We start from the raw sequence: 13,602 nt of genomic DNA, 5'->3' as shown, positions 1-13,602 counted from the left end.
GCGGTTTTGAGTCTCTCGAGGAACGAATATGAAAACTAGGAAGATACAAGGAAAATCAACAATCTAAATTAAATCGCAACTAATCTTAAAATCAGCTGATAAACTCTAAACGTAACACACTTTATGGAGTCACATAAAAGATAAAATGATTAATGGAGTCAGATTTGAAATGAGATATCAATAAATTAAGAGAACTTCACCAAAATGCTGAAAAGGCTTACACGCAGAATTCCTTTTGACCAAGCCGTTAGCATCCGGTTTTTGGGCTAGATGGATGGAAGTTTACACACACACACACACACTCTCTCTCTCTCTCACACACTCTCTCACACACACACTCACACTCACTCACACACACACACACCAAACAAATCTGACCCTAAAATCAAAAATATAAATTATATAAAATATGCACAATTTAAAATAACTGTAACGGTCTTAAAATTAGGCATTTGATTACATTTTAAAATATAAGTGTGCTGAAAAATAAATAAATAATCCTAAATATTATTTATTGAATTATTATTATTTGGATTCCAGGATGTTTGTGACGTCTTCAACAAGTGGAAGTCTCTCTGAGTGTTTGACATCATATCCTGAAGTCAATGCACGTGTGGCCAGTTTTAAGTGTGGTGGGCGGTTGCTACGTGGTTGCTAGGGCGTTGTGTTGGTATATAGACGTGGCGTTGGCGTTGGCGTTGGCATGGTAATGACAGCATTAGTGATGGTTGACTTGAACAGCACTGAGACTATAAACTCTCTCTTCTGTCTGCTGTTGCTCTCAGGTGGCACACAATATTGATTAAATAAGTCATTTTACATTTATGTATTTAAAGACGACGCTCATCAAGTGTCTGAATATTGAGAGTTATTAATGTAGCCCGGGCGGGTTTTATTGGGCTCTGACCTATTGTATTCATTTCCTACTGGAATTACAAATGCTCAGAAATGAAATGAAACTGTGAAAGGGTTTTAACTGTGAGGATGATTGACAGGGCAGCCCGTTAAAGATGATGAAGTAATGCGTCCCACACTCAAAAGTATGTACTAATTTTTGAGAGCTTGATTACAAAAACAAAAATCTCACCATTAAAATCCAATGTCCCAAACACACAATCATAATGTTCTCATCATCATATAATGTAGTCTATATGACTGCTCTGAACTAGGGATGCACACATAGGAGTTTTTGGGGCCGATACCGATTTTAACAAACAATTATTGGACGATTCCGATACCGATATTTGTCACTTGCCCTCTTATTTGAAATTTTGTCATTAAAATAGAGTGTTTTGATCACGTTTTAAATCAGCAAATAAAAAAACATACATTAACTTATAGCCTACTAGCTGGTTTATTGCTGCATTATCAAATAATTTCTAATGAACATAGACTGGATCCATAACATTCAGCAGGCCAACATAAATATATATACACACACAACAGAAAATATGAAATAAACAGTGCTTTTTAAGTAGGTTTAATGTTAAATAACACTGAATATTTCTCACTGTATAAATTAAATGCATATATATTATTATTACACTGAGACGTAGCTAAATTCTACTGTACAACATACTGCAAACATTGTGTGTGTGTGTGTGTGTGTGTGTGTGTGTGTGTGTGTGTGTGTGTGTGTGTGTGTGTGTGTGTGTGTGTGTGTGTGTGTGTGTGTGTGTGTGTGTGTGTGTGTGTGTGTGTGTGTGTGTGTGTGTGTGTGTGTGTGTGTGTGTGTGTGTGTGTGTGTGTGTGTGTGTGTGTGTGTATGACGAGAGATTTTGTCGAATGAAAAATGACTGGAGATGCGTTCATGTCCTCATATTGAGGCCGCAGAGGCTGAAAAACACCACGAGATTCAGTGTGTGTGTGTGTGTGTGTGTGTGTGTGTGTGTGTGTGTGTGTGTGTGTGTGTGTGTGTGTGTGTGTGTGTGTGTGTGTGTGTGTGTGAGTTTATGACAAGAGATTTTAGATTTTTTTTTTCAGAAACAGAAACACACAGGATTCATATTTAAACAGTCTTTGCGGTTTAATATTCACAGACACTAGTATAGATCATGATTTGACTGAAGTGACTGACCAACGTCTTATTTAACAGATTTAATATATCGGCCACATTTTCATATCGGGCCGATATGACAACATTAAAAATGAACATATATTGACCGATACCGATATGTGGGCTGATATATTGAGCATCTCTACTTCCAAACATCTGTTTCTTGACTATTTATGTAGTCAGACTGCAACTGCCAAATCTCATGCTTATATATATATATATAAAATGAGTAAAAACGCAATAGCAGAGATGATGACAGCACAAAAGCATGACAGGGAACAATGAATACTCACCAAATCTGCCACATTCAACATGAAGCGCTCAATGAGAGTTTATTCCAAAATATGTCTCTATCCGTTTATATCTCCATAGTATTCAATCTCAACCTCATGAACAAACATTTGTCATGTGACCAATCACTCTAAAGCCAACGGGAAATGACATCATGACAACACAACCTAATCTGAATGGCTGTACATTCACAAACTAATCAGATAAAACATGAACTGACACACAGGAAATAAACGGAAAGAATCAGGAAGAGTGTGAGAGAAACACCTGTCAAAATAAAAGACTCTTACACACGACTCACATCCGCTTGAATTGACTTCTCAACATTTCAGAAGTGACACGAGAGCTCATATTAACGTTTGATTGTGTTGATTTTACTCAACTATCAACTTACTATCATTTCTGACAGATAATGATCAATGTTCTCCATTTTGAAGATGATAAACCTTTATATATCCAGATGTTTTGTTTGGTATATGTGAGCAGAAGTTTTAGATAACCCGCAGCGGATCGTGGGCTGACGGAAGTCTGTACTTTTATTTACTTTTGTTTTATACAAAATATTCAATCAACCATCACAAACTATGCATCATTTGAAAGCTAAAACACTCAAGATTTATTGTTTTTGCAATAAATACACCAGAGAGGAAAGGGTTAAAGGAAATACTAGAGGACCGGCCATGTAAACATTAGCATAACAAACGCAGTACTCATCATTTCATCCCTCATTTCATCTCCTGTCGCTCAGATCAGATCGGACGAATCCCAAAAACGCCAGCATAAATCTCTGTGTAAGAGTCCACTCTTCAAAATGCATCCCACTTTTTAATCCAAAACAACGAAAAAATACGGAAAAAAACTAAAAATCCTCCTTTGTTTACATGAGCATTTTGAGTTACACTAATCAATCATGTCCATTTTCAATGAAATATCGATTCTAATCAGTATTCTTGCGATCTTCTCAGAAGCTTAGGGCGTTTTCACACCTGAAAGTCCGAACCGAAGTTCATATTTTGATACATTTTACACATTCGGTTAGTTTTGGTTTGGTTTCACATTGCAATTATGCGAGCGCACTAAAGAACTGTACATGACACACTTGCGTCCTATCCATTCTTGCATATCGTTGCCACTATTGAACACTGCGCATTGCTGGACTAATTTCTTTTCGTTAAGTTTAAAAGTGGACATTTCAAGCTTTATATTCACATATTTCTCATGTTTGTGAGACGAGTCGTCTGGTTTATTTGAGACGCGCTCCAGTTCATGTGTAAAGCATGTGATCGCTCCCGCGATTATTGTCTGCTATTGACTAGTTGCTTCTTATTTATTAAATCCAGGCAATTATCTGATTAAACGTTGATTAAAATTAAGATACAATTTATACAAAACGAAATTCACATTAAAGAAAGGCTTTCTAAGCAAAATCATACAAAATTTCTTTCAAAATCATTTCTGACCTTCTGTCTTCTGATATATTGCGCATCTTTTCACTTTTCATTATCAGTGTAGCCTAGATGAAATTTTAAAATAACATTATAATATTAAACATAAACAGGAACTTCCTGTAAATGGTCTGAAAGTCCGAACCGTACAGAAAATGCTTTCACACTAGAAACGAACCGAACCTTTGTTCAGTTTGATCCGGACTGAGACGACCTCTTTTCGTCGGACCAGATTTCGTGTGTTTGGTCCGGACCGTGGTTAGGGGGAGGTTTCACACCTGTCATTTTAATTCGGACCAAACTTAAAAGTCTGAAAATCCGGACCAAACAAGGTGTGTGTGAAAGCGCCCTTAGACTCTTCCACGTAATATGAACCCTCCCAGGTCTCTCTCCTTCAATAACAGGCTTTCTGACGAGTCGTTATATAAAGGAAGCACATTACTGGCTCCACCAGGTGTCCGTCAAAGCGCCCAAGGCTTTCATTGGATAAAGGCAGTCAATGCCTAGCCAATGCCATGCCGGCAAAGCTTTGATTGATGGACGTAGTAACCAATCAAAAGGCATTATCTTGCACAGTGTTTTTGTAAGCATGGAATGAATACCTGCCAGTTTTGCGCACACACGCAGTTTATGACTGACTCAACTAAATGAGTTTTTTACACTTTGTAAATTCTGTAAAGAGTTGCTTGTATATCCATTATAATGATCAGTTTATTGCAGATTTATTTGAATGAAAAACTACTCTTTACAATTACAAATGTTCTGAAATAAAGGGCCTTTTTGAAAGGACGCCTGGACTTTTCTTGACATAAAAACTTACAGAAGCTGCATTACTGAGAGTATCATCCTCAAATTTGACTCAAAACATGATTGGACATCCAGTTTTATATTTAGGTTATTTTCAGGCTCTTAACATTAAAGTCTCCTAATTTTTTCCCTAAGTGAATTTCAATAAAAACAACGCGAGTCACTTACAAGTATATTTGACCTTGTTTTACTCTGTTCCCATTTTACTTTGAGTTAGTATGACTTTTGGGTAACAACTAGAGCTGTCAAAAAGATTAATCGCGATAAAAAATAAAAGTTTGTGTTTACATAATATATGTGTGTGTACTCTGTTAATTATTATTTATATATAAACACACACACACATCTATAATATATATAAATATAAATGTTTTATACATAAAAATAATATTTTTTTCTTAAATATATACATGCTTGTGTGTGTATTTATATATAAATAAAATTAACAGAGTACACACACATATATTATGTAAACACAAACTTTTATTTTGGATGCGATTAATCGCGATTAATCTTTTGACAGCCCTAGTAATAACAAGTTTAAAATAAGAACAGATTTATGGATATAGACCATAGGGTTTAAGAGCTGCAGATATTTTCATTTGGTTATGTCGTTTTCAGAAAATTCTCAAAAATAGGGGCGCAGGTTAAACTTTAAATTCAAGTATTACATTATCACACAAAGGGGTATGAAAATGTTGGCATATTTGGCATTTTTTACAAATCCTGAAATTGACTTAATCTAGATTAGTTTACAAAACACTATTTTTGTAATTTGTCATTTCCTACTAATCTCATATTTCACTTGCATGTGTAAACTGTTGATGACATTTCAAGATCTGTCCGATATTTACCATCAGAAGGTCACTGACCGGCTTCCCAGCGGACCGTCCGACTTTCAAAGAATTCATTAAAAAGATGAAGAGAAGAGAGAGATGAACGTGATTTCTCTCTCTCTCTGTTTCATGTTTGTCGCAGCAGGTGTTCCTCATTGTGACAAATTTCACTCTCTGGACAAATTGCGGGTCACTGGAGGATAAAAGAGCAGTGTGACCTCTGAGCGCGCTCACTAATGTGTTTGGTCTGATACAGAGACCAACCTCACCTCAGATCAGAGCTCAGTCTTCCCAGCTTTGTTCTACGAAAGTCCTGCTAATGCTCACATTAAAGGGTTAGTTCACCCAAAAATGAAAATTCTGTCATTAATTACTTACCCTCATGTGGTTGGACACCCGTCAGACCTCCGTTCATCTTCAGACACAAATGAAGATATTTTAGTGTAAATCTGATGCTCTGAAAGGCCTCCATTGGCTCAACTTTACACTCTCAAGACCCTTAAAAGACACTAAAGACGTCGTTACAAAGTCCATCTCACTACAGCGGCTCTACAATAACTTTATGAAGCGACGAGAATAGTTTTTGTGCGCAAAAAAACCCTAAATAACGACTTATATAGTGATGACGATTTCAAAACACGGCCTCATGAAGCTTCGAAGCGTTATGAATCAGTGAGTCGATTCAGCAGTTCAGAGCGTTATGAATCAGTGAGTCGATTCAGCAGTTTGGATCGCCAAATTTCAGCAGTTTTGGCAGTTTGGCACGCGATCCGAATCATGAATCGACTCGCTGATTCATAACGCTCTGAACTGCTGATTCGACTCACTGATTCATAACGCTCTGAACTGCTGAATCGACTCACTGATTCATAACGCTTCGAAGCTTCATGATGCCGTGTTTTGAAATCGTCATCACTATGTAAGTCGTTATTTAGGGTTTTTTTGCGCACTAAAACTATTCTCATTGCTTCATGAAGTTATTGTAGAACCACTGTAGTGAGATGGACTTTGTAACGACGTCTTTAGTGTCTTTTAAGGGTCTTGAGAGTGTAAAGTGCATTGTGCCAATGGAGGCCTTTCAGAGCATCAGATTTACACTAAAATATCTTCATTTGTGTCTGAAGATGAACGGAGGTCTGACGGGTGTCCAACCACATGAGGCTCAGTCATTAATGAGAGAATTTTCATTTTTGGGTGAACTAACCCTTTAAGTTATTTCTGAACGTTCAAAGCACGTTGCGCAAACGTAGACATTTGGCAAACATTATGAGAATGTTACTTTTAGATGTTCTCGGGACATTCCTAAACAAGTAGTTACATTAAAAAAATGTTAAGCCCGATTCAAACCAACAAACAAGTCTGTCGGAGTTGATCAGATCAGTGTGTGACTCCTGCTTTCATCGCTACTAGTTGGTCTGCGTCGTCAATTCAGTATCTGCAGTTAAGTGTGTGTATAAAAGGCTCTCGGACAAACACATTTGGGTCATTCCGTGTCAAAATCAACCACATTTCAGAAACTTCCCCCGGCTCAGATTTTTTTTTTTGTTAATTTTGTTTCTGAAGAAAGACCAACAGAAAGAAATGAAGAAAAAAATACAATATTAAGGCGAGACACGGCAGGTGAAAACATCGTCAATTTTCAATTTTGAGATTTTGAGCCAGTTTGCTGTATCATGTAAGCTTTCATGTCAAAATAAAAAAAATGTCAACATTGCACATTAAGGCGGTTATTTCATTATATTTTGTAACCGTGCGCCTTTAGATTTCTGCCCCGAAATCATCAAAAGTTATCATTCTAGCGCGAGAAAATATTCACAGAAACATGCCATGATTGGTCTCATTATAAAGCTCTCAGTCTCACACACAGCGCTGTCTAATCCAAATATGGACATTTCCTTTGTAGAACTAACCAACCACGAAAATTTGCAGCCGAAAGCCCCATCTGATTGGTCTGTGAATTTCTCACTATGTGATATGAGCTGCCGCTTCCGTGTGTATTCTCCGTCTGAGAGAAAATACTGCAGACAATGCCGAAATCAGCTCATAAACGCTCACAGGAAAGACCAAGTAGCAAGAGCTAGTAAAAAGAAAGTAAACAACAACAGATTAGACGACGAAACCCCGTCAGAATTCGATTCAAATAGTTATAGATGGACATATACAACAAACAGGGACAGCTGTGTGTGTGACTGTTGTGTGTGTTTGCTATTAAAAATGTATTCATTTATCAATTTTCATGTGTTTTAAATATTATACACTACTGATATTAATGATCTGAATATATATTTTGTTTGTAGCTTGGGGGGTTTTCATAGAAACGTATGAAATTATACAATATAAAACTTTAAAGGCCTAGTCTTATACTGAACTATATTCTGACGGCTTATCCAGAGGGATTTGTTGATATATCATTCCTATCCTGAGTTATAGATCCTTTAACTCCAAAAAACAAGGCGGAAATTGATTTTTTAAGGCTATTGTCAGTATTCTCTAATTTACTAAAGCACAAAATCAGATTCCCCTCTGTTAAAACGCTCCCATCTAATGACCAACAAATACAACCAAGAATTTTGAACATGGTCCTTTCCAATTTCCAGATATCGGTTTTGGAAATTTATGCAAATGAGCGTATATTTAAGTATTTAAGGCCTCGTTTGCATATTAAACAATTAATTTACACAAAACTTGTAATGCATTTTTTCCTTATGTTTATGCCAGTAATAAACTGGAGAAGTTTCACATTGATAACTTGTAATTTAAAAAAAAATCCCTATTCACATGTAGTGTCTCGCCTTCAATATTTTGTAGTGGGGGTCAGAATTACAATTTTCACAGGGGTGTAAAAATGGCTTTAGAAAGATGGCAGCATCATTATTTTATTTTCACACAGAGATTGACAGATCTATTAGGTAAATCTGTTGACTTTATCAATCTGTGTTGCATTATATCCTAACGGTGAGCGTTCAAACATGGGAAAAAAGCACTTCTTGTGTTTTTTGATCAAAGTTTGCGCGCCTGTAACTAATTTTGAGCATACCGTAATATCCTTTTAGATTATAATTCTTAAAACACTTTTTACTTGTGGTTTCTTAATTTTTAAGGCCCAATAATTTCCAGAGATATGGGGATCTCAACTTGAGTAAACTGGTACACATTTGCAATGGTCACACATTTTCTGAACAACAAATTAGAATCTCGTTTTTTTTTTCTATCAACACAATTGAACATTGCTGTCATCAATATTGTGAATGTAACTCTAAAAGTATTAAATATATCTATATATCCTTCTATATTCTCATTCTTAATAAACTTTTCTTTTGTAACCTTAATTTTAAAGGCTCTATATAGATATAATGTGGCTCCATGCTCAAATTATTGAATATTTATTTACCAAGGGATATTAAATATCATCAACCTCTATTCAAAATGATACACTTTATTTATTTTTTGTCAAGAAGATACAAAATTGAAAGCATAATAACTGAACGTATTTGAAATTTCAGGCAATAAAACATTTTCTTTTACTGTCACCGTCCCGCTGGCGGGACACCTGGCACTCTTTTTTTGATCGCCTTTTTTTCGTATCATATATTTTAGTAATTATCATAAATTAGGTATCATTCGAAAGCTTACGAACTCAAAATTCATCCTGTGAAACCCGTTTTGAAATCGGACGTTGCGTTACCATGGAAAATGTACTCTAAATTCTTCTAGCGGGCTCCTCCCCCTAGTGGGCGTCGTCATGTTTCATATTACATTTATTTGAACTACTTTATAATCAAAATCTTTTCTAATCTTGACAAAACACATATCGTCGGAAAGGTCTGAGTCTCAAGATTCCATATTTGGTGACCGTTTTGTGATGGAAGTGACATTTGGACAGAAATTTACAGGCAAATGCATCAAAAAAATAATCAATGGAATTCGAATGACACCCGGTGGCTATTTTCGGTACAGCGCCTAAACAAAATCTCATGGGAACTTCAATTTTTGTGATATCAACTTCAAATTTGGAACACAACTTGGTTAGACATATGGATTTGATTTTATGGTAATTTTAGATTAAAACATTTTTGTAAAATATATATTTTATATAAAATAAAAAATATTTAGTACAGTATTTTTTATTTACAGTCAATTTAGACTTCCATAACTTGTTCATACTTTCATATTCTGAATTGCACTTCAGCAATAATCTGCCGAGTGTCTGCTTTAAAACAAGACCTTAGGTCTATATTCCAAAGCATTCTTGAATAACAGCCCTTTAAGTTAAGTGCATTTTTATGTGTATTCTCAAAAAGGGGGGTGACAGTTTTAAACAATGGCACTTAAAATGTTGAACTAAATGTAGTTGCAACCACGTATGAATAAATGAAAATGCTTATTTTTCAATTAAACTGGACACGTCAAAGCGAACGTCAAGTGGCTGAACGCCAATTCATTGGCGATATGCAAATGTTTTTGTGACATCACAGGTCACTCAATATCGAAACGAGCTGTTTTCGGAGTCACATTTCTCTCCTCTGGTCGAGCTGAAGATGGTAATTGCCCTCGAGATTCATCAGGACTGCAAACAGATGATCGATCTAGTGCAGAGACGCGAGTCTTTCTCTTCCTGTCACACGGACTTTCTCCCTGCAGGTTTGGACAGTGATCACTCTCCCGGGAAGAGCAGAACCTTGGGAATACATCCACACATCCAGCTCAGCCTATTCATAATACATCTGTCAGACGCACAGGAAGGAAGCAGAGAGAGAGACAGCACGCTCGCACCGAGAGACGAAGCGCTCAGTTTCACTTCGGTGAGGTTGCATTCATGCATGCACCACTAAATTTCATAGTATCATGATATGTATTTATATGAAATTGCAACTTCTACTGTCACTGTTCAAAGCAAACCTAATGTATATTAAAGTCAGCATGAAAATGTCTTCATAGAGACGGGAACTAAACTATTAGATGTTCAAATCCAGACCTCAAACATAATCTGGATCTCACATTTAAAGTCACCATGAAATCAATATTTTTCATGGATTATTGCTGTGATTTATCGGCGGTGCACATCGTTATTGTGTTAATAATCTTGAGTCAGAATAACTTCATCTCTTCTCTGATGACGAGGGCGGGGCCACCTGTCACTCACATGAGATCCACCAATAGCAAACCACAACCATCCAATCAATCCCCCACTGACACACTCAAGCCCCGCCCTACATTTGTTCTTGTTTGCAAAGCGATTCACTCGATATACGGCACAATAGAGAAGAAAAGACGAGCACAACTTCCCTTTCACTTATATTTTAAATCTTGTACACATTCGCACACAATTATGATGTTTAATTGTCTTCATTTTCTGCATTTCACATCCAATAAGAAAATCCGATCTGTGAACGCATCCAAAGAAAACAAGACGAGCTTCTTTAAATCCTTATGTTCAAAAGTCAGATGTTGCCCCTCATTAATAATGAACATGAAGGAATCAGACGGAACCAGGAACAGCCTGTCAGCCAATCAGAGCTTGGCATTATTAGTGATAGTTTGATTATGAGTTCAGGAGAACGAGGGAGACCCGGCTGAGAGAGAGGAAGAGAAAGCAGAAATAATCCGGCTCTTACCCCGGGTAGAGTCTTTTGTTCGTGGAGAGCGTTCTGGGCCTTCAGCGCTGACTCTCTGGCACAGTACGTTAGAAAGGCACATCCTGAAACACACACACACACACACACACACAGTCAGTGGATTCAACACTTCATTAGTGTGTTGAGGAGTCACTGGAAAGCAACACTCGTGTTAATGCATCAAGAAATCTAGTTTCTCTGAGTGTTTAGATTTCATTCAAGTGCATTTTTTGTCACTCAACCCAGATATGAGAGATGATATATAGATCAACATTTAACATTACCAACATCATAATGTTTACACAATTTTCTCATTCCGGTCAAGAACAACAATTCAGGTTGCATTAAAATGATCAAACAGTGATGAGGAGAAATGCACAATACTAGGGTTGGGTATCGTTTGAATTTTCACGATTCTGCTTATTGATCACTAATTTTGATTCCAATCAGGTAAAAAAAAAAAACTCCGATATCATTCACATTTATTCTAAGTAGTGATGCACCGATCATGATTTTACATGGCCGATTCCGATACCGATTTTTTTCAAGAAAACTGGCCGATTCCGATACCGATTTCCGATTTTTTTTTTTACACAATAAAGTAATGAAAGTATACATAAACAAGATGTTTATTTGGTATTTAACAGGCTAAATTGGCTTTTGGCTAATGAAAACAAGTCCGCAATCTGAAATTAACAGGACATTGAATTGGAAATTAAAGGCTGAAAGGTGAAATTAAAGGCAATAACTGCATATTCTGCAATCCAAACAAAGATGTTACTTAAATCAGCATTTGTTTTTAAATTCAGTGTAAAGAAAAAAAAGTCTTTACCAGTGAAATTAAATAAAACCAAAGTATATAATTGTTCCAAAATGTTAAATCAACTAATGTTTAGTGCAACGAAAAAAAAACTAAGATGCTACAGCAGGTGCTTTTTAAATCAGATTAAGTCAATGTAATTTGAAGGTAAAATAAAAGGTAACACTTTAGAATAATGGGCATTAGTTAACATTAGTTAATGTATTAACTAACATGAACTAACCATGAGCAGTACATTTGTTACTGTATTTGTTCATCTTTGTTAACGTTAGTTAATATAAATCCAGCTGTTCATGGTTTGTTCATGTTAGTTCACACACTACATTAACTAATGTTAACAAGATTTTAATAATGCAGATATCTCTCATTAGTAAATGTTGAAATTAACAAAGATAAATAAACGCTTTATAAGTGCAGTTCATTATTAGTTAATGTTAACTTATGTAGTTAACTAATGACCATCAGAGCCGGCTCTCCCTATAAGCGAACTAAGCGGCTGCTTAGAGCCCCGCCGCCACTAGGGGGCCCTAACTACAGATTGCACTCGCCAGCGTCGCCGCAGTTTATCACGCAAGACGCTCAATTTGCGTCATTCGCACCGCGCGAAAAGCGCCTTCCGCGCCGCGGGACCTCCAGACGCTCGTCAACGCGCCTTTCCATTGACTTAACATTGAAATCAAATCACTCGCGCCAGACACTCTATTTGCGTTTGGTGTGAACGCAGCATAACGTTAGCTGTCCGTCGATTATGCTGAATCAACATTGCTTGCGCTATGGTCCAGCCGTCGGCCCCAGCTCTGGGCTACAGACCGCGTAGAGACTAGGGATGCACCGGTTGACCGGCCAAAAACCGGAACCAGACGGTTTTTGCTTCTAGCGCGCGATCGGCAACCGGCCGGTTTTCTTTGTATTTTTCTGCCGATTTATCCGGAAGTGCGCCCGCGTGCACATACGCCTATATTGCAATCATTCGCGAACATGTCACTTGTGTGTTACAAACGGAACCTGGAGAACTGAGGAAGAGCCGCTTTCCTGCGCGAGCCTACCTCTCCGCGCCCTGCACAAGTGCAGATAGTGAGCGTTTGTTCAGCTCCGCTTCATCTGCACACACAACGCGTCTGCTAATGTCCGATTCGCGAACCAATGACTCATTTGAACCGAATCATTTTAACGACTGGTTAGAACAACTGATCCGTCCAACACTTGAACTAACGAACCAGTTTATTAATTTACTCAGAACTCCTCTGAAATGAGAACACAAGTGTGCTTACCCAATTCAGCAAGAGTGAATAGTAAGAATTAATTTAATCATCCACAGTCATTCAGCTTATTTATGTTGACAATGTGTGTAGTGAAATATAATTTAGTGTAGACTGGAGTGAGGTGAGACCAGAACAAAGTTGTTAGCTAGCTGATCATTTTACTAAATTGTACATGGTAGAAAATTAGGCTATTTATTAATTTTTTATGCTACTTTTTAATATTGATATGATTATACCAAAACAATTATCATTAAATAGTGTAAAAAATGAGGATCAAAAGAAACAAACATCAAGGTAGAGATCATACATAATATCAGATGTCAAAATAAGATAAGCAAAAATTACAAAAGTTTCTTTGCATTTATTTTACATGTATTGTCAGTGTTGCGCTCACAGATCACGTAGGTAGAGTACTTTACTGTGTGTGTGGATGACCATGTCTGTCAGAAACCACCGAAGACCATTTTTGA

At 36.9% G+C, this 13,602-nt stretch overlaps 1 protein-coding gene across 1 annotated transcript in view; it reads right to left on the bottom strand.

Moving 5' to 3' along the window:
* The window catches only part of celf6 (CUGBP Elav-like family member 6), a gene marked incomplete at its 5' end in the record, with an annotated part of 220,486 nt that overhangs the window by 191,414 nt on the left and 15,470 nt on the right, over positions 1 to 13,602 (bottom strand). Inside the window, 1 exon segment of the mRNA XM_079825844.1 lies at positions 11,051 to 11,133. Coding sequence (XP_079681970.1) covers positions 11,051 to 11,133 — 83 coding nt within the window.

This window comes from Gobio gobio (assembly GCF_949357685.1).
Source record: "Gobio gobio genome assembly, chromosome: 9".
Classification (NCBI taxonomy): Eukaryota; Metazoa; Chordata; class Actinopteri; order Cypriniformes; family Gobionidae; genus Gobio; species Gobio gobio.
Note: the sequence above shows the minus strand (reverse complement) of the source record. Positions and strands in the feature narration are given on the sequence as shown.